Source organism: Typopeltis vanoorti, chromosome 2 (assembly GCF_054136105.1).
Source record: "Typopeltis vanoorti isolate ZY-2024b chromosome 2, IOZ_Tvanoo_1.0, whole genome shotgun sequence".
Lineage (NCBI taxonomy): Eukaryota > Metazoa > Arthropoda > Arachnida > Uropygi > Thelyphonidae > Typopeltis > Typopeltis vanoorti.
This window is the reverse complement of record NC_143550.1, coordinates 18535715-18559304: the sequence shown is the minus strand read 5'-3', so window position 1 is coordinate 18559304 and position 23590 is coordinate 18535715. Positions and strand designations below refer to the sequence as shown.

General features: G+C 34.5%; 1 protein-coding gene across 3 annotated transcripts in view; it reads left to right on the top strand.

Moving 5' to 3' along the window:
* The window catches only part of LOC150108856 (uncharacterized), a 137728-nt gene extending 117675 nt beyond the window's left edge, over window positions 1–20053 (top strand). For all 3 annotated transcript variants that reach the window (XM_090410397.1, XM_090410406.1, XM_090410387.1), the window contains one exon: window positions 18752–20053. In XM_090410397.1, coding sequence (XP_090266523.1) covers window positions 18752–18883 — 132 coding nt within the window. In that variant the 3' untranslated portion in view covers window positions 18884–20053. The remainder of the gene's footprint in view (window positions 1–18751) is intronic.
* Window positions 20054–23590: the final 3537 nt, after the last annotated feature.

The following is a 23590-nucleotide window of genomic DNA, read 5'->3' as shown; positions in this document are numbered from 1 at the left end:
ATCCGCTCTTGTACATCTTGTATTCCTTCCACTCATTAAGAATAAATACATCGTTCGAGAAAATTCCTGCAGCTCCACCACCATCCACAACACACCATCATGAGGGTGTGTATATATATATATATATATATATATATCTCCTCCGCCAAACAGCGATCTCGCTCCCATGCGAACTGTTCTCAGCTAACAGCTCTCTTTTACCCTTAATTTTATTCCACAGACCAATACACACAAGATCGCTCTTCCTTCACATACTTGCTTGCTATCATAACGTTCATAATTATCGCAATTCTTCTCAGCATCCTCCTGACATACCTGGGCAATATTACTAACAAGTATATCCTTAGCACTTCCTTAGCCTTACTTCGGTATGTGTGTGAGTATATATATTTTTACTTTTTTTTTAAACGCCGAGTGGCTTAAACGCTTATATTCAAAATAAAAAAAATAAATCCTAAACTAAAATCCTAATGAATCTTGCATATACTGTAGGTTCATATCCCAGGATTTCACTTAAGAATCTTAACCTTTCAAATTAACCTTAATAATCATTAAGTGACTGAGTCTTCACACTCTGGTAACCAAAATAAAATTATTTAATTTACAAAACACACAAATATATGCCAAATACATCAAATCAACCACTTAAATACCCAAGCACCAGTGGTTTCTTCAAACTTCCACTCCAAGCAACATGAAAAATTATAGCTACACAGCTTCCCTTCCATTTTCATAAGCTAAAAGTTATCGTATATGGACAAAACTTCTGGAATTTCAGTCTATTACTCCCTACAAAAACTTTTATTCCTTCTTCAGTTCATACAGGAGAAAGACTAAAAGAAACTGGTTTCTGTATGACAGTAACATCCACCAGTCTCTTATTGCATCCTGAAATGCAGAACACCGGAGGGAAAGGGAAGAAAAAAAACTTCTCCATCTAAGCCATTTCTGTAACTTCACTTTCTATATGGAAGTAGCAGCAAGCTCCACTGAATAAACTACTAAAACCCACTTTAGAATGAATTAACTTTTTAGGTGAAAGTCACAACATTATTCTTGAAACCTTATCAATAGTTTTAACACTTCAGAGCAAATTTGCTTTCTATATGAAAGCTTCTGAAACAATAATGAAAACAATATCAACCGTCAGAAACCATTTATCAGACAGAATCCTAAAAAAAAAAAAAAAAAAAAAACTTTACTGGGCCATTTCTATATGAAGTGAAGAGCAATAAAGTTCCTTTTCAGCCTAAACTGAAATAAATTCTATCTGGGGCGGCTCGTGAAAAGGCACTGCGGAACTACAGCACCCCCCCCCAATTTTTCTCGATATATAAATATATTTATTAATTTATTTATATTTGCTTCTAATATTTAATTTCATCATCAACAATCGTATACAATTCTCTTGTTTTGCATAAAAAATAATAAAAATCCATCTTGTACCACTTAGGAGGCGAAGGACGCTAGCAGCACTATGTTTACCACAGGGTCATGTTGCTACGCGCGCAAGCATATGCACGTCATAGTGAGATTATTATTATTATTAGGGGCAACTCCAAGGAGTCCTTAGACTCATCAAGGGAGGCCCCTAAACATCATGTCAAGAACAACTATTCAACATTCACACAGTATCTATCATATCATACTTTGCCTTGAAATCATTCACAGTCATGGCACCCACAACAGATTCTGGCAGCTTATTCCACTCATTCACCACTCTCCAAGTAAAAAACCTAGTTCTAACACCCTTGCTAACCACACTCTTGCCCAGTTTCCATGGATGGCCCCTAGTCCTTCCACCACCAGTCCTGTTCTGAAAAATATCCTCTGAATTAATCTTATAGAAACCTTCAGTAATTTGAATGTCTCAATCATATCATCCCTTTTCCGCCTATCAACCAATTTCTGCAACCCACAAATCTTCAACTTGTTCTCATAAGGTTCATTCCATAAACCTGCTATCATCTTGGTCACTCGCCTCTGGATCCTCTCACCTCCTCCCCATCAAGAAGAAACCCTGGCGCCCAGATCTGGGCACAGTAGTCAAGATGTGGTCTTATCAAGGCTCGATACAGAGGAACAATAACTTGCTTGTCTCTGCTCGTCAAAGTATTCTTCAGTAACCAAGTGATTTGAAGAGCTGATTTAGCCACTTTTACAATATGCCCCCTAAACTTCAACTCCCTATCCACCAACACTCCAAAACCCTTGGCCTCATCAATCTCCTGGAGTACAGTTCAACCAAGGTGGTATACTTCTGCTAATCTTTTCATCCCAAAATGCATAACCTTACACTTTGCCACATTAAATTGACATCCATTCTCCTTAACCCAGTCCTCCAATCTATCCAAATCATCCTGTAAAATTTTGACATTATGTGCATTCACTATTGCTCAACCCAACTTTGAATCATCAGCAAACAAGTGAACGCTTCCTCTCAGATCCTTTCCTATATCGTTAATGAACAAATTGAAAAGTAGTGGTCCAAGAAAAGAACCTTGCGGCACACCACTAGTCACAAGTCATCTTTTGGACTGTACTCCTGAATAAACTACTCTCTGGTATCTCTCCATCAACCACCCTCCTATCCATCTCACCAACCCTATATCCACCCCCATATGCTGCAGTTTACTGATAAGAATTCCACGTGGTATCCTGTCAAAGGCCTTAGCAAGGTCCAGCAGTATCACTGTAAACCCATTACCCTTATCCAGTTCAGCCGTCACTGTGTTAGAAAACGTGAGCAAGTTACTGAGGCATGACTTACCCTTCACAAAATCATGCTGTTCCCCATACAGTATCCCATTTTTATCTATCCATTCCTGTATTTTTCTCGACTACTTTCTCCAAAACCTTGACAACGACTCTTGATATGCTGATCGATCGGAAATTTGCAACAGCAGTCTTGGAACCTCCTTTATGCAGTGGAACTATTTTCCCCTCTTTCCACCCCCTCGGGACTAAACCAGACCCGAGACTCAAATTAAAAGCATGACAATTCTTTAGCCGCTTCTCGTAAGACCCGAGCTGGTATACCATTCAATCCCATAGATGTATTCACATTAAGGTTTTGTAATATACTATTCACCTCCATTTCATTCACCTCAATTCCCGTATAATCATTCTTTCAGTGTCACTACCTGGATGATATACTCTTGCAATGTGCTCGCTCAGTAATTCCACTATATCAACTGATTCAGTTACCTTCCTACCATCGGCATTCCTTAAAATCATTCTGCCGTATACATTTTTTCCTTTACTTGCTGCATATCGAAAAAACTATTTGGGATTCTCTTTAGCTTGCGTGGCTAATTTCCTTTCATAATCCGATTTTGCTTTTCTTACCACACTCGTTACTCCTCTGGCCTGTGCTTTATACTGTTCCCGTGCCTGTAGATCACCTTTCTCCTTAAATTCCCTCCACAGTTGTTTCTTTTTTTGCAACTCAAGCTTAATGGTGTTATTCATCCATTCCTACTTGATTTACTATCTATCCGGACTCTAGGTATATACAGTCAGCCATTACCTCCTTCAAACGCTCCTTTACCGCTTCCCATGCACTATCAACCTTGCAGTTTTACATGCCATGGCACTAAACCAAGCAATCTCCTAAGCTTGTCATACTTACCAGCCTGGTAATTCCACATGTACCCTGTCTTAATTGAAAATTCCATAAATTTAGCCACCTCCCATGTCAAGACCTTATGATTACTCTCACCAATGTGGCAACGTGGTCATATTCAATACAGTCAAATTCTCAGATGCAATTACTAGGTCAAGCACTCTCGAACCCCTAGTATACTGGGATATACTAGGGGTTCGAGAATATTCCTACTATGGAATATACTAGGACACCGTTTCTCAACCTTTCTAAGCCCAAGGACCAGTAAAATGCTTAAAACAATTCTACCGACCACTAAGTTATGTAATTTTTTTAAATGTATGTGGGGATTACCGTTTTGGGAAAACTGTGCCTTTTATAACATATTAAGTTGGAAGTAAACGACTAAAAGTGTATCATCACTGAACAAAGTTTTAATTTTCATTAAACAAATAAAAGGTATCAGTTTCCGATTTTCTGTGGGCAAATGAATTGGTATCTCAACGCCGCCCCGCTGAGACCCGGTTCATCTGCCCACAGCAACTTTTATATTTTATATGTTATCCCCATTCATCTGTCCACACTCATTAAGCTCACCCCACAACAACTTTTTAGCGCCGTTTGTAGCATGGGAAAATGAATGGGGATTGTCAGCGCCGTCAAGCTGAAACCTTCATTCATCTATCCACAACGACATTTATCTTTAATCCCTATTCATATAAAAGTTGCTACCCACAGCAACTTTTATATTTCATATGTCATCCCCATTCATCTTCCCATACTCATAAAGCTAGCCCCACAATAACTTTTATCTTCAAGCACTCTCTGATTCGACATGTAAACTGTTCCATTCGCTAAGTGCATTGGGAGACGAGGGAAAAATGTTGTTCTCATCTTACGCCATTCATCATAATACTGAATACGAACTTGACATCCATGGATTCCATCATGGATGACATCCCTTATCCTGTCCAAACCATCCCCTGCATATACCCAAAATTTCACTCAGAACATCCCAAAACTATTAATGCCCCCATCCACACACACCCGCCGATACGAATCGCCTTATTTCCCTGACGAGTTTTACATGACCAGCAAAAAAATTTTAAGACATCCTATTATGTGAGGTCCTTCCAGATATTTACAAACAGTCCAACGCACGATGTCAGTCGCAAAGTGCCACACAGATGGTCGGGCGCATTTTCCCGCCAGCGACCGTATGCCGTATATATATACCGTATGCATGTGATTTGTACTAATCGTGTTATGATGATGGTTTTAATTATATCCGTCTTGTTTTATCCAGAGGCATAACAGTGGTCATCGTAAATCTAGCAGATTCATTAATCGTGTGGTGGTTTTATTTATATCCGTCCTGTGTGCTGCTTGTATTCGTTACGTTGTGAAATGTGTTTCTGTATAATTCATAACCACATGGATGTTCTCTGCATGCGACGGGCTCGGCAGCATATTCCCGCAAGCGACAGTACGAGATACAGAACTTCGCTAAACGGGACGCGGACAGCTATCCATCTCGCCAGCAGAGCTGAGCCTCACCGTGACGTCACTTTGACTAACTTTTGTTTCATCCTCGATTTCGGAAATGGATTAATTCCAAAACAAGTAACGAAAATAATCGGAAACTGTAGTCCAAATAAATAATACGATATAATTATGTCACTACTTACTTTTAATGAGATGGTTCAGCTTCTCTGGCTTTGCAGAGTTGCTGGATATCTGGCTCAATATTGGTCAACTTCAGTCGAAGATCGGCAAACATACTAAGGCAATTTCTGTATTTTGTTTTTATTTAAAGGAGCGATGAAAATCCTTTCTCACAAAAATATATTGTAGGAAACTGAATGACGATTTTAAGTGCTTCAGTTAATTCAGGAAATTCACTTCTCACTGAAGGCGAGATCCAGAATCGAGCCAAACCAAGATCACAGAATTGCTATTTTAAGCCCACTGTCACTTGAAAGCTCAATTAATTGTTCTTTTTTCTATGACGAAAGGTTGTTCTCGTGACTGTAAGCCTGAAATGGATCGCGAACCCACAGAAATTTCTTATAAAAGTTATTCGGAAAATATGTTTCAAAATTCTGTTGCAGAGTTTTGAGGTGGTCACAAACGCTTTCCAGAAACTCAGAATCAACAAAAAGATCATTTTCCACTAAAAAGGATTCCAATGTTGGAAAAAGTGCAAATTGTCTATCTTTCACATAACTAATGCACAAATCCAGTTTTTTTTTTCTTCTCCTCGAATGCCTTTATTTTGTCGTAGGCATCAAGAACAGTTAAAGAATTTTAACTGAAGGGAGAGATTTAGTTCATTTAATTTCGAAAAAAAAAATGTCTGAAAGATAGGATAGTGTTGATAACCATGCTTCGTCAACAAGAAGTGATGCAAAATTAGAATTATGTTCATTTACAAACAATAACACTTTGTGCCTTAATTGAAATAATCTTGTTAGTACTTTGATCCTGGAAAGTCAGAAAATTTCAGAATGAAGCAAAAGATGTATATATTCACTGCCCATATCATCGCAGAGTACTGAAAATAACCTGTTATTTAACTTTCGAGACTTAATAAAATTAACTAGTTTTACATCGTTGTATAGCACAGTTTTAAATTCTGGTGGCATTCCTTTGGAGGTCAACCTTTCCCTATGTCATACATTGTTTCTAAACAATATACCCGATTCATATCCGGAGCCACTTCCTTGACCACAGAAACAAGCCCCCAACTATGCCTGCTGTGAGGGCGCGAGCTCCATCCGAACAAAAGCCCATGCACTGGATCCCTTTGTGTATTATGTAATTATTGAGAGTGTGAAATATTTCTTCTCCAGTTGTTTGGGATGACAAAGTTCTACGAAACAGATTATCGTCATGAATGTTGGTATCATGCGCATATCTCACGTAGCATATTAATGCGCATCGTCTGTATGATTAGTAGCCTCGTCTATTTGTAACGCATAATAAGGGCTCTTCTTAACTCTTTCGATTAACTGAGATTCCACGTCACCTGGCATATCATTAATTCTGCAACCGACAGTGTCATTTGAAAGAGGAATCAAATCAACATCTTTTAGTAACTTGTTGCCAAACAACATAGTTTTTACCACAACTTTTATAGCTGGAAGTAGCAAATTTTCCCCGATAGGATGAGGTTTCCATGCTTTCGCTATGCGCAAACTTAAGAGAAAGATGCTTCAAGTGCCTTGCTATTAATCGAACTCATGGCCGAAACTACATCTTTCCCATGATTTAATTCGCTAAGCGTCGCTGAATTTTTTTTTTTTTTTTTTTTTCCAGTTTGCCTACTTTTCACATCACAATGTTTAGTTTCTAAATGTCGGAGCTTTGCAAGTTTCATGCACTCATTCGACAACACTTCGTAACACAAAACACATTGAGGTTTCTGTTCACTTTCATCTCCACACCAAGTAAACCCGAATTCCAAATATGAACTGTTATATTTCCTACTGTATTTTTTCTTTGAACTGCTTGTTTCTTCTACTTTAATAGTATCGGATTTACTCGCCGTTACAACACGTGTATCACAATTAGGGTTAGCATCACCTGTTTCATTTGCTCTTCTTTTCAAAGTCCTAGTTCTAAGCCACTTTTCTATTATTAAAAAAATGTCTATTATTTCTGGAAAATATATAAATACTGGGGAAAACTCACGACACACTTTGTCCAAGCATCATTTAGCATTTCTGAAGGTATACTGAGCTTTGGCAGAGGAGGAAAACCTTCAGTAATAAAACTAAATAAACAACGACCAATTGGTTGAAATGTGGATAATACATGTTCGCTTCAAATCTGACAAAACGGCAAGGGAAGGCAGAAACAATAAAACTATATTGAGATGAAAAGCCAAACGGCTATTTTTTTCTGGCGAGGTTGACTATATTGTTGTTCACTTCACCCCTCTTATTTTTTGTCATTTAGCCACTAATATAGTTTTATTGCTTCCGCCTTTGAACATTCTGATGCTATTTGTTGTTTTGTTTTAAGTCTCCATTTGATTTGAATAATTTTTACTTACTTGTTTAATTTTAATTTGTTCGGATAACTAAAAAATATATATTTATTTAAATAATTTAAGTCTGCCTGCGGACCACCTGTCCCATCGTCGCGGACCACAGTTGAGAAACACTGTGCTAGGATAACTACCTGAGATATCCCTTAATAACTGCATAAAATCCAATTCCTTCCTCCCATGTGTCCTCTCCTCCTTCCAATCAGTGTTACCATAGTTGAAATCCCCCAAAATAATTACCCTCCTTCCACTCATTGCATCTATGTGCTTATGCATACTATCTCCACCATCTATTCCATCACCTGGTCTACAGCAGCATCCAACTGTATATTTTGTTCTGCTAGTCTCAATCTCACACCAAATAGCTTCAGATGTGCTCTTTTCACTATCAATGCGAGATATTAGCGTAATGCGGCACTGTCCATCGAGCAGTTCCACTGTTGTTTATATGCAGTTTGCACCAGTAGTAAAGTGTTCGTAGTGCTTATCGTGTTTTTACTTCGTCTCTTTAAATATTTGGACATTACAATTAAAGACATAGCATTTGTTATAGTTTTTATTTTAGAACATTATTGGGGTTATGATAATGGATTTTATTTTTATGTAATTTTGAATTATACCAAACTATAATTTTATCAATAATAAACAATATTTTTCATGTTTAATTTTTTTTTTAATTTTTAACATAATTTTGATATTTTATTAAAACTCGTATACACTGTACTTCCAGTGTGTATGTATATTTCGAAAGTTGCAGCACCCCCACGAGCCGCCACTGAATGCTATACAGATTAATGGCTACTAAAACTGCACACTTATCTCTTGATACAAAGATATCCTCTCTCAGTCTTCTATTTCCAACTCTTCTTCAAATTTCTGCCCAGTCTTCATATTATTGAAGAGAGAGAAACTCGCCAGTTTTTCTCTGGCTGTGGTTACATTCCTACTTCTGAAAAGCTGAACGCTTCGCAACGTTTATTAACGTTCTTTTTACTTCTACGCATGCTCGAAAATACATTAGAGAAACTTCTGCTCCAGTCCGCCATTACTGCTTGAGCGCAGAGTTTGAAACGACAATGTTCTTTCTTCACAGTGCGGAAAAGTTAATTTAATTTTAATTTCAAAACGAAACATCTAAAATTGATAACATTTCTTCGTTTCATAAGGTTGTTGCCCAAAATAAGTTCATTTAATCACTTTCACAACGTGATTACATATTTCGCAAGCAACGCTTGTCTTGATACAAATTGCATAAACATTTCAACGTTGACGGCTCATACAAAATTATAATTTAACTCTAATAATTAATCTAAATACATTTTTTTATCTAAGCAAGACTTTAGTAGCCAAAGACAAATACAATATCTCAAAACGTCTTGGCCGCGACATGCAAAATAAACACACATTTAACTATTTTACAAATATTGTATTATTAACTTCTTAGATTTAAATTCAATTCTTTTTTTTTTTTTTTTTGTATATATAACTTGTGGGCTATCTTAATTTTAATGCAGATATCCTACCCTTCACATAACTCTCAAATTCAGTGTTACTTCATTTATACATCCCACAAATCCTTCGTTCCAAACAATAATTTCACTGTCACTTCGTATTCTTTCCATAGCCTCAATCACCATACTAATTGTCTGTCCTCTCAAACATATCGTCAGCGCCTTCACTAAGGGCATTCGCAGAAAAGTTTGGAGACAAATAATTACATCAATAAATTTTTATTTAATTATTTAATTTTTTTGTTGTTTTTTTCCCCACAAGTAGATCCAGGGAGAGTGTCCCCCCCCCCTCTGCGGACGCCTATGACCTTCAGATTTTACATTCCTGGCAAATAAATCCCGAAATGAGAAGTCGAAGATGATCGTAACAGAACTTTCCACAACCACTCTCCCTATTAATCAGCGCAAACCATTCATCAACCGTATTAATTCACTCATCAGGCTCCTTTCTGGAAATAATCGGATATTTGTGAAGTAGTGCCGAAGCTGCGACCTTACTTCACAAATATCCGATTATTTCCAGAAGCCATTCATTTAGAGGCAAGGTACGCTAATTTATTGTCTTCCAATTTCCCCATTTGAGCAGAATCTAAACCTGGAGGTAAAAAGAATGGCAATTTCAACGTTGAAAGCGTTGTCTTGAAGTGTAAATTGTTAGAAGAAATATCTCGATCAGAAAAAACGCGAAGACTTCATATGATGGTTCAAGTTTGGCTTTGTTGGTATAATATCTTGTATTATAAGACCAGATTATAACAGACTGTATTATAATAATTATATAATACTGTATTATATAATAATTATAATGATTATAATAATAAATATTTATAATATTTATTATAAATATTATAATAAATTCTATATTCTGTCTAACTGAAAAATTATATATTGCATTTAATATCAATAACCTTAAACAGTTCTAAACTGGTACAAATTTGGCGTATAAGACAGGCCCCTTGTAACATAATGAGCATTATAAACAAAATGTGCGTTTACTAATTATGGATTATGTAAATTTACACAGTCAAAAATCTCTTCCAATCATCATAAATCTGAGTAATGGATCAAATAAATCAACCAAAGCACTTACCGTTTTCTACTTGACATAAACACTGAACGTGCTGTTGATGTTTACCAAACAGGGTGCATATAAAACACAACACAATGCTAATTCACACGTCAAATCGCGAATGCAGAAATGCAGATATGTATACATGTACATGCATTTTAGAAGATTGATTTCTGCGCCCTCTTCTATAGACAAAGTTTTAATTTTAAAAGCTGTATTACAAGCAATTTCCGTTTCATAACTATTGATAAAATAATAACTACTCTAAAAAGCATGAAAACATTCAGGAAAGTTTATTTTTAAAAAATATGGCATTTTCAAATTATATGATCAATAGTTTTTCTCTTCAACTTCCAGACATCTTTGCAAAAAAAAAAAAAAATGTTTATCTATATTCGATGGAGTTACGTAGATTATGGAATTACGTAGATGGAGCTACGTAATTCCAATTCTATTGGAATTACGTAGCATAGTGACAGTAACTTGCTCTTGTGGATGCTTCGAGTTAGTTCTGAATTTTAACAGTGTAAACTATTATTGAGTTATTAATTAATGTTAATATTTAAAAATGTAATTAGTACACTGTTCCAAAATAATTTTCCATATTTCCAGACTTTTTCGGATATCCTCCTGCATTTATTATTCTCAACATTAGACATACATAAATGAAATAATAATTATAAATTAAAATATAAACAAAACATCCATATAAGATGGTAATTTTTTTTCCTCATATCCTTAATATGAACAATGCTTTATTATTATTTTTAATCACACGAACATGGATAACACTGGCTAACAAAAAAAAATTTTTTTCTGCTGATTATGATCTGACACTTGTTTTTTACTAATTTGGGTGCGCTGATTTCAAATCTCAAACCCATTTTTCTCTATCACGTCAGGTTTTTCCTCTATGGCATTTTCTTTTTGCTAATTTGTAAGTTTTTGATAGTTTTTAGGAGGCAGTACTATTTAGAGGATCAAAAAAAAATCGATTTTTTAATATTATTTTCTAAAAATATGTACTTTTAAAAATCTGTTCCTAACTTTTTATCAAGACATTCGAAAAATTCCCGAAGATATAGCCTATTATTCAAAGCGGTGCGCAGATCAGAATCGGAGCGCTCACCGCTCTCGCTTGTTAGTAAACGAATAAATGCGTAAGAACCTGCAACGGCACGTACTGGCGCTTTGAATGCGAGAGAGGCCGATAACCGACCTGATACATTTAGGCGATGACAACTGCCTAAAACAAATGAATGCTATATGCGTCATAGCGGACAAAGAACGATCGAAATTAGTCAATCGTTAATCGATCGTGAAAGTATGATGAGCGTTTATAACGTTTCAATAAAGTCTCTGGTTTTTTTTTGTCTTGTTAATTGCATGTTAGTCGGCAATGAAGAAAATACATCATGTCTACTACTCGAAATTGTGTCAACAGTGTAGATTCCTTCTGCTACATTTGTGACACCTTTACTGTTCCCAGTCAAAGGACAAATATCATTGATTTCGTTAAGAAAGTATACTTTGCATACTTTGACGTAAAAATTGCAGATCAGGACAAGTCATGGGCTCCAAATAAAGTGTGTAAGTCATGTGTAGAAAATTTACGACAGTGGAGCAAGGGAAAACGCCGAAAATTAGCTTTTGGCAATCCAATGATTTGGCGTGAACCGAAAAATCACTTAGATGATTGCTATTTTTGTTTAGTTCAGACTTCTGGTTATAATAAGAAGAATAAAAAAAAATTGTGTATCCAAATCTCGACTCAGCAATTCGGCCAGTTGCTCATTCCAATGAAATAGCCATGCCAATTTATAAAGGACTTCCTTTACTTGAGAACGAGCATGATCGGGATATGCCAGATGTTCTTGAGGAGCAAGACCTGGATGTTGATTTAGACAATGAAAATTTAATTTCTAGTTCTGGACCGCAACGTTTTACTCAAGCGGAATTGAATGACTTAGTAAGAGATTTGGGCCTATCAAAGGAATCATCGGAATTGTTAGCTTCAAGATTAAATGAAAAAAACTTACTGGAGCAAGACACGAAGATAACTTTTTATCGTAGCAGGAAAAGTAATCTTGTACAATATTTTAAACACGAGTGTGGATTTGTTTACTGTAACAATGTGTCAGGTTTACTAACTGAAATGAGTGTTGTACAATATCATCCAAATGAGTGGCGTTTATTTATCGACACTTCAAGCAGACGTCTCAAGTGTGTCTTACTACACAATGGGAATGTATATGGCTCAATTCCTATTGGCTATTCAGTCCACTTAAAGGAAACATATGAGGACATTAAAAAGGTTCTGAAGTTATTAAAATATACAGCCCATAACTGAATCATCTGTGTGGATCTTAAAATGCTGAACTTTTTACTTGGCTTTCAAAGAGGATATACAAAGTTTCCGTGTTTTCTATGCTTCTGGGATAGTCGAGCTAGAAACCAACACTGGAGTCAGAAACATTGGCCTCTTAGAATATCCTTAAATGTTGGAGAACAGAATGTTATAAATCAACCTTTAATCAACAGAGAAAAAATCATTTTTCCACCTCTACACATCAAACTAGGTCTTATGAAGCAGTATGTTAAAGCTTTAGATTTACAAGGTGACTGTTTCCAATACATATGTGAAAAATTTCAGCGACTTAGTTGTGAAAAAATTACAGCCGGTGTATTTGATGGACCGCAAATTAAAACTTTAATGAGAGACCCAAATTTCTTCAACTCTATGAACGAAATTGAGAAAGAGGCCTGGACTTCATTTACGATGGTTGCGAATAATTTTCTTGGAAACAAAAAAGCGTGCAATTACAAAGATCTAGTGGAGACAATGCTTGAAAATTTCCAGCGCTTAGGTTGCAACATGAGCATAAAGCTTCATTTCCTATACAGTCATCTTGATAGATTTCCCGAGAATTTAGGTGCTGTAAGCGATGAACAAGACGAAAGATTTCATCAAGACTTAAAAACTATGGAAGATCGGTACCAAGGAAGATGGGATTCTCACATGATGGCCGACTACTGTTGGAGTATTCAAAGGGATTGCCAAAACAGAACACACAGCAGAAATTGCTACAAACAAAAATTTATTCCCTGAAACTCATGTGTAAATAAAATTGTTATTTTTTTTTATAAATATTCTTGTAATTTTTAATGAATATTGTTCAGTAGTTATGTATCTAATTATCGGCCTCTCTCGCATTCAAAGCGCCAGTACGTTCCGTTGCAGGTTCTTACGCATTTTTTCGTTTACTAACAAGCGAGAGCGGTGAGCGCTCCGATTCTGATCTGCGCACCGCTTTGAATAATAGGCTATATCTTCGGGATTTTTTCGAATTTCTTGATAAAAAGTTAGGAACAGATTTTTAAAAGTACATACTTTCAGAAAATAATATTAAAAAATCGATTTTTTTGATCCTCTCAATAGTACTGCCTCCTTAAAATATCAAAAACTTACAAATTAGCAAAAAGAAAATGCCATAGAGGAAAAACCTGACGTGATAGAGAAAAATGGGTTTGATATTTGAAATCAGCGCACCCAAATTAGTAAAAAACAAGTCTCATATAAAAGTCAGCAAAAATTGTGTTGGACTGTGTAATTAATATTTTGATTGCACCACCCTGATGTCAAATTATCTAAGGGCATATAGAGAATATCCACACAAATAATTAAATAACCAAGAGAGAATAAGTAATAGTAATTACATTTGAATAATAAAGGCATGAGATTTGGTTGTATAATTATTTTACAAAATTATATTTACAAAGGTCATTTGGTGTTCAAATTACTTTAAGATTCGACGCTAAGTTAAATGGCACGACGGTCAACCCTGCAATTCTTTTTAAGGGATAAAAAGAAGGGACAAAAATTAATAATAAATCAATAAATAAAAACAGGGCCAAACACTGCTATATGAATTTTAGCCATTTTTTATTATTATTTCAGAACTAAATTACTACATAAAAATTATAACAATATTTAGTTGTTTATTTTTTTTTTATTTCATGTATACAGTTAATCAACAATCGTAGTTGAGTGAGTCAAGTAGCTCAGTTATTTTCTGCATTCAAATAAGAGTAAAAATAGCTAACATTTGTTTTACGTAGAAGCAGTGGTTAAAAAATATAGCCGGGGGCCCTTCACCCGGAACTTTTTTTATGCACTGGGCCTGGACCCGGAACATTTTTCTGTTTTGTGACTTTTCTCCATTTACGGTAATTAAGCCTAACGCGAAACAGATAGCAATGGCAGATTATTAAGACGTGCATTAAGATTGGTAGGGTATTAACAAAAGATCGCGGGATGGAAAGATAAAAGCAAGCTGACAATTGATCACTTGATAGCCAGGTTAATCTTGAAGCCAATGCGGCTACGGCTCTAACTTTATAACATAATAAATAAACATTGAAGAAATGATCATCATCATCATTTGTAGAAATATTAAAGCTATTAAAAGTCTATAACGAAACTCTTGCATGAAGCATTAATAACCTAAAAAAGCCAAGTTTGATAACCTAAAGAAACTTTTGGATTCAACACTCTAAACTAATCCTGTATTGGATGCAAATATGATTTTACTTTAGTTTATTTTAGTTTATTAAAGGTGGAATGTATCTTCTAGATGCCATTTCAAATTTTAAAGATTAGGCTAGGTCAGCGCTTCTCAAAAGGACCAGTAAAACGCCTAAAACAATTCTACGGACCACTAATTTATGTAATTTTTTTAAAAACATATGAGGAGATTACCAACATTTGGGGAAAACTGTGCCATTTATACCATAATAAATCTAAAGCATGTTTTGAATAGATATGGAAACATAATTAAATTGGAAGTAATGGATTAAAAGTGTGTCATCATTGAACAAAGTTTTAATTTTTATTAAAATAAATAAATAAAAATATATAATTATGTTATTACTTACTTTCAATGAGATGGTTGAGCTTCTCGGCCTTTACAGAGTTGCTGGATATCTGGCTAAATATTGGTCAAATTCAGTCGAAGATCGGCAAATACACTAAGACGATTTCTGTATTTTGTTTTTATTTGAAGGAGCGATGAAAATCCATTCTTACAAAGATAGGTTGTAGAAAACTACATGACTAATTTCAATGCTTCTTCAGATAATTCAGGAAATTCACTTCTCACTGAAGTCGAGATCCAGAATCGAGCCAAACTAAGATCATGGAAATACATTTTAAACCCACTGTTACTTGAAAGCTCAATTAACTGCTCTTTTTTCGATAACGAAAGGTCGTTCTCGTGACCGTAAGCCTGAAATGGATCGTGAATCCACAGAAATTTCTTATTAAAGTTATTCGGAAAATATGTTTCAAAATTCTGTTTCAGAGTTTTGCGGTGGTCACAAACCCTTTCCAGAGACTCAGAATCAACAAATCATTTTCTACTAAAAAGGATTCCAATGTTGAAAAAGGTGCAAATTGTCTGTCTTTCGCATAACAAATCCACAACACCAGTTTTTTTTTTCTTTTTTCGAATGCCTTTATTTTGTCGTAGGCATCAAGAACAGTTGAAGAATTTCCCTGAAGGGAGAGATTTAGTTCATTTAATTTCGAAAAAATGTCTGAAAGATGGGATAGTGGTGATAACCATGCTTCGTCAACAAGGAGTGATGTATAATCTGAATTACGTTCATTTACAAACAATAAGACTTCGTGCATTAATTGAAATAACCTTGTTAGTACTTTGCCCCTGGAAAGCAAGCGAATTTCAGAAGGAAGCAAAAGTTGTATATATTCACTGCCCATTTCATCGCAGAGTACTGAAAATAACTTATTTGACGATCGAGCCTTAATAAAATTAACTAGCTTTACAGCGTTATATAGCACAGTTTTAAATTCTGGTGGCATTCCTTTGAAGGCTAACGCTTGCCTATATATGAAACAATGTACCCAATTCGTATCCGGAGGTTTTTCCTTGACCTTAGAAACAACCCCACTATGCCTGCCTGCCTGTAAGGGTGCGAGCTCCATCCGAACAGAAGCCCATACGGTTTTCCCACTGGATCTCTTTGAGTATTATGTAATTATTGAGAGTGCGAAATATTTCTTCTCCAGTTGTTCGCGATGACAAAGTTCTAGAAAACAGAATATCATCATGAATGTTTTTATCATGCGCAAATCTTACGTAGCATATTAATGCGCATCATTTGTAACATCAGTAGTTTCCTCTATTTGTAACGCATAATAAGGGCTCTTCTTAACTCTTTCGATTAACTGAGATTCCACGTCACCTGGCATATCATTAATTCTGCAACCGACAGTGTCATTTGAAAGAGGAATCAAATCAACATCTTTTAGTAACTTGTTGCCAAACATAGTTTTTACCACATCTTTCATAGTTGGAAGTAGTAAATTTTCCTCGATAGAATGAGGTTTCCCTGTTTTCGCTATGCGCAAACTTAAAAGATAGGATGCTTCTAGTGCCTTGCTATTAATCGAACTCATGGCCGAAACTACATCTTTCCCATGATTTAATTCGCTAAGCGTCGCTAATTTTTTTTTCTTTTCAATTTGCTTATTTTTCACATCACAATGTTTAGTTTCTAAGTGTTGGAGCTTTGCAGGTTTCATGCACTCGTTCGACAACACTTCGCAACACAAAACACATTGAGGTTTCTGTTCACTTTCATCTCCACACCAAGTAAACCGAATTCCAAATATGAACTGTTATATTTCCTACTGTATTTTTTCTTTGAACTGCTTGTTTCTTCTACTTTAATAGTATCGTATTTACTCGCCGTTACAATACGTGTATCAAAATTAGGGTTAGCATCGCCTGTTTCATTTTCTTTTCTTTTCTTTTCCAAGTCCTAGTTCTAAGCCACTTTTCCATTATTAAAATTTCCCCAAAATATATAAATACTGTACTGGGGTTAACTCACGACACACTTTGTCCAAGTATCACTTAGTACTTCTGAAGATATACTGAGCCATGATTGAAGGAGGAAAACCTTCAATTCTTTTATTATTACTGGTCATTTTGCCGCTTTCTTGTTGGTTTTTTTTTTTTAAGTATCCATTTTATTTTAATAATTTTACTTACTTGTTCAATTCTAATTAGATCAGAAAAAAATTTATTTATTTAATTGAAGTCTGCCTGCGCACCACCTGTCCCATCGTTGCGGACCACAGGTTGAGAAATACTGGTTGATACAACAAAAATAAACGATTAACCTTTATCGATGGGTATATATAGATTATTCCTCAGGTAGTCATTACTAATAATGAAGCAAGAAACTGAAGCAGTTTGCTATCGTTGTGCTTTCATTAAATATTAAAAAGTTTTTAAAAAAAAGGATGTATAATCGGCATTGAGATATGAGAGGACCATACGACTAAACTTAATTCAATCTCTGATTTTGTAATGAGAAGAGTATTTATCGCTCTTTTTATTGTCCCTTAAAACTTCGAATTTCTTTAAATCGTCTATGGTGACTATGATGATATTTCATAAATGACTACTTGATTAGTTATCAAAGTAAAAGCACCTATACAAGGTGCTTTTACTTTGAATAAGAAACTCTGGATGAGTTAAAGATGTGAATTTTTTTTAACTTGGGGATAATATATAGAATTTCTTATTCAAAGTAAAAGCACCTTGTAGCAACTTGTATAGGTAAAGTTGATAAGGCTCTGTATTACTAAAAACCTTGGTATTTCAGGGTCTAGCTACTCACTGAGGAGACCTCAAAAAAGGTTGAAACCGGTCTGGGTAGTGACCCCCCCACCCATAATGTATAACAGCATACATCTTCTAGTGAGATGTGTTTTACATTATGGGAAATACTAAGAATAGCGATCAGAGCTTTATCCACCTTTACAACGAGTTGCCCTGGTGTTGCACTACCTTTTTAGACTTGAACCTACGTTCAGGCGCAAACTTAACTGTTTTGCTTACTTGAGAGGAGTAAAAAACCAAATTTATAAAATTACTTGGTATCCTTAATATATATATATATATATATATTACTTAAAGTCCTTATTTTATTTTATTCAAGTATTTTATTTATTTATTATTTTATTTAAGATCGTAATTAATACCATATCTATGTGGCGAAGCATAACTATCCGTGTACGGGAATGCTACATTGTGACATCCGTAATGACCCAGCTTCAGTTCAAGTGACGAAAGACCATCTAAGTTTCAACAGCAATAAAGAACTTCATCCGAAGATAGTAATGGGTTAGCTACTTCAGATCCCTATATTAATCGAGCTGACTGTCCTCTCAGGATTTATATAAATTGGTTATATTTTAGATATATGTTTCAATTCAAGATAATACACTGGCAAGCACAAATATATCTAAGAACAGCGTTAGCTGATTTATTTATTTTTTTAAAAACTTTTTGTAATACAGTATACCTATGATAATAACGCAGGAATTATCACAGATATAATTCAGCAATAAATTACTGTTATCCTCTCGTAATGATTTAAACTATATAATTACTTTAGTAAATATATTAAATTCTATTTTGCAGGATCAAATCTGGAGCAGGAAACAAGAAGGTGGATACAAAAGATTTGGAGCCAAAGCTAGCCAAAAACTGCCATTCATAGAACCCCGTGGAGTTCCTTTATCTTCACCATGCTGGTGCTGCATTATTATGTAACTTTAAATGGAGTACAGTATTTTTATCCAGATTTTAAACGGACAACTTCAGTGCCAGAGGAAGGGATAACCAAAACCTCTTTTGCGCGGGCTGAGCATTGTTCTCATGCCAGTTGATCAAATCTCAGAAGCACTGAGAGGGAATTAAAATATATATACTAGCGGAAGAATCGGAATGAAAGAAGGAAGAAAAAGGAACATTCGTTATAGCAACATAAAAGACCATATATATATCTGCATTAAAAATAAACCAAAGCTATATTTTAATACATCTGCAAACATACGCCAAATTTATTATAGAAATAGAAATGTTATTCGCTTCAATTTTATAGAGTAAGAAGGTTAAAAAATCGATTCCTTTAGAATCCGCTTTGAATTGCTCGTCATGGTTTTAATAAAATTTTGTAAAAATTTCGTTACCGAAAGACTTTATTAATCCAGAATTAAACGCGTTGAAAATATTGAAAACAACGACATGAGTTTCACTCACTAACCTTATCTACTTTTAGGTTTAGACCATGTAAAGATAGATAAGGTTAGTGAGAAGATCTGTTGTAAAACATGAACGACAGAATCCATCAGTAATCACCAATTAACTGATAGGTCTCCACGTACTGAAGACGCTGGTTATTGACCTTCTCGATCACTTTTGAGAGAAATGAGGTGAAGACAAAGGGAGATAAAATTTCTGAATGTAAAGAAGCTTAAAATGCCTCTTTGCATTCTGTTAGTATTAATTCTAGAGCGCAAGTGCTTCAGAATTAACCGATTATTATTTACAGATAGCTCTTAATCTATATTTAGTTGTAATTCTACATTTATCGTATTTAGCGTATATCGTATATCATATTTATGCGAATAGGTAAAATTATTTACCTATTCGCATAAATAAATAATTTTACTATTTATTTTTCATAAAGAAAATTGAAAAATCGTGAGAGATGAAACAATGTCGTTGTTTTTAAGATGAAATTATTATTATTAATATTGCTCCGAGAATTACTCGAATTCATATTTATACCTGGAGGTAGCCACTATTATCGTATGTATTGAAAGTCGGATTTATTTATTTGAGGGAAAACCGAAGCGCCCGAAGAAAGCTAACCACAGCATGCACCCTTAGCAAGAGACTAATGATTAATTAATAAATAAAAAGCAGTTGAATCATCTAGTCGTGAATCTTCATTGTGGCCAAACGCATAACACGACCGGCATTTACTATCCACGTATAAGTTGGCTTGTGAATATAACATCATCACTTATTTTTCTGTCTTCATTTTCATGGTTCCATTGCCTCATATGCAATATCGTATTTTTATTATTCCAGTTTATATTGCTGTTGCCAAATTATCATCGTCAAATTCCTGGTAACCAGTGTCCCTTCGACATCCTTCCAGATTGCAAACCACAGATCCAAACCACTTATTGGAATAAAAATTTTGGTTGATAAAACTTGTTTATGTTAAGGACACGAGAAATAAATTTAAGGATTTTTCAAATGAAACTCAGCTCCACGCTGTCATATAATGGTGGTGAGAGAAGAATATTTTTATCTCCGACTCACGATGCTTCTTTCCGTAAAAGTAAGGGGAGGGGGAATTGAAAGACCAGATAACTTGGCAATTGATAGCCATAATACGCTGTTGTCATGGTGTTAATGCAAAACAACCAAACTCTCCGAGTCACCAATTTTGTTTTCTCTACCCTACCATACAGGTATTTTCCCACTAGTGCTGCTCTTATATTATGTTTATTACTGAAACATACAGGTTCGTTTATTTTTGTGATCCCACTCATGAATGGGCGTAAACGAACAGTCCATTATTACAGCTAGTGAACTAAAGATTTTCTATATTTTTAAAATTAATTTTATATCTTTATTTCTTATTATATATATATATATATATATATATATATATATATATATATATATATATATATATATATATATATATTGTATTTTTTATTTTTGCAAAAACTAAAAACTGCTCTAAAGACCAAACATGGAACTTTTTTCAAGTCACTTCAGGCCTCCAATAAGCGGGGAGATGAAAGATAATCAAAATATAATCTCCACAGCAAAACGAACCCGCAGCCTGGAAGCCAAGTAGACGTTTCTGTCATCCGGCCAGCTTGGCTGAATGAGGGCATGTTTTTATGTACACAAAGTTAGCCATAAAACATAAAAATACCACGCATCAAACACAAAGACCTAGAATTTTACTCATCTCATCTATGGGATGGAAGCAGTGGTGAGCTATAAGGGGCTCGCGCGAGCCCTTTGTTAAATTTTCCTCAAATTTGCGAGCCCCTTGTTCTTCTTTTTATTAACCAAAAAAAAAAAAAAAAAAAACATAATTTTTTGAAATATATTAAGCCACAAACTCGTTCGGTAACCTAACAAAAATTAGTCTATTCGGCAGTGTATAGATTATTTGGAATTATTGTTTCAACTTCTCTATAACGAAAGTTTGAAAATAAACATGCAATCATATGGTAAAACCACTAGACAATCAGATGTTCGTAAAACTGTCATCGGCGGGTTGTTCCACTGGACATTAGTTCTGTGTTCGTCAGTACACTGATGTATAACAGTTGTTTGTGTTTAAAATTTTAAAATAATAATAAATTTAAAACTGTAAATTCAACAAATTTTATTTTTATAATTGTAAAAGTATTTTTACCCGTGAAACATGAAAAGACAGTGAAATTTATTATATTAAATTTTTTTTGGGAAAAAAATAATGAAAAGTGATTCTGCTGTTGAAAATGAAGTCGAAGATGAAGTTTGAAGATAACACGCACATTGATTCAATGAATATGCAACAAGTTGGAGGAGAAAAAGAAAACAATTTATCTGATTGCTGGAACGAGAAGCAAGCATCGCATTTCTAAACGCAGTGTGTATAAGTGGTTAGAAGTTAAAAATGGTAAATTAGGATGTCGTGTTTGCTCAAAATATAAAAACTTAAGTGTTGAAGGAGAAAAAAGTTGTTTTATCATCAAAGGAATGGGTAGAAATGAAAATGGAACCGAATGGAAACACTACAGACTCAAGAACCGCATGTTTGCGTAAAAAGTTATCCAAACATAATAAATCATTTGCTCATAATAAAATCATAAAAATAATGAAGAAAGTAGCAAATCTATATTACCAAATTTAATTGACAAACTAAATGAAAAATAAATTTTTCATTTAGTTTGTTTATTTTATTTTTTTTGTTTATTTTCAAGAGAATCCGACCTATGTTTGATTTACCAGATTTAATCGAGCTCCAAATTAAAAATGGTATTGTTCTAGGATTATCATTGCATTCTAGATTCTCATGAATTAGAATAGTTGAACATATTTCTAAACAAATAAAATTAGAAATATTCTCCAAAATAGTAGGGAAAAAATGCAAAATTTCTATAATAGCAGACGAATCGATAATGTTGTCAATTCGTCTGCTATTATATAGAAAAAAAAGTGTTTTAGTTATTCACATACAAGTTGAGCTCATGAACCATGTATGATTTTTGTAGATCTTGCATAACTAGAAAATACCACCGCGGAATGTATACATGCTACTATAATTACTACTTTAAATTCATATGGATTTTCTGATAACAATTTCAAAAATCATCTTATTGCAGTTTGTTCTGATGGAGCTAGTGTAATGCCAGGAAACAAATCAGGTGTTGCAATCAAACTTCTACAAAAATGTCCAAACATTGTGATTTGGCATTGCGTAGCTCATCGTTTGCAATTAGCATTAGACGATTCGATAAAAAAACATTAAAGAAATAAATCTTTTTGATGTTTATGGATAAATTATATGCCTTTCATCATCAATCTCCAAAACATCAACGAGAATTAAATACGATTGCAAAAGACCTTGGTATCGAAATTTTAAAGATCGGCCGTGTGTTTGGATCACGATGGGCAGCTTGCAGTTTACGAACGGCTCTTGCTGTGTGGAGATTTTGCCCAGCTTTATGCAAGCATTTTGCATAGAACGATTAATGTAAGGGCTTTTTAAACCGACTTCTCAATTTGAATTTTTATGAGATTAGCATTAATGATTGACATCCTACAGGAATTATATCTGTCAGAAACTCTACAAAGTCGCAATGTAAGTATTATAAGGGCTAACTCCTTAATAATGCGAACAATTAATGCAATTAATGATTTTTAAAATTCTGTAGGTTCTTATGAATCTAAAATTGATACCATGTTAAAATCAAAACAATTTGAGGGAATAGCAATTGAAAGCAAAATCAGATTTCACAAACTACTGCGAGAAACATTACTAAACTCTCATGTCTTTAAAGGATAGATCAATGCAGCAAAGAAATTTTAAACTTAAAAATGAAAATTACGAGGATTTGGAAGATGAAGAACTCAAAAACATTTTAAATGTATGTTATCCTGAAACATGGAGTATGGAAGAAGTTATGTGTCCATCGTTAGAAGGAAAAAAAAAAGATAAGATATTTAAATTTTATTTTGAAATATGGAATTAAAATTAATGGTTTTAGAGATTTAGTGGAAATGGCTTTGACTGGAAAGTTACAAAACGAAATTCCCAGCACGGCGAAAAAAGCCAAAGCGATTATGGCAACAATTGCAGTTTGCAGCGCTGAAGCCGAAAGAGCTTTTAGTGTGATGAATAACATCGTAACGACGAAGAGATCTCTCACTATAACATATTTCGGATTTAATTAC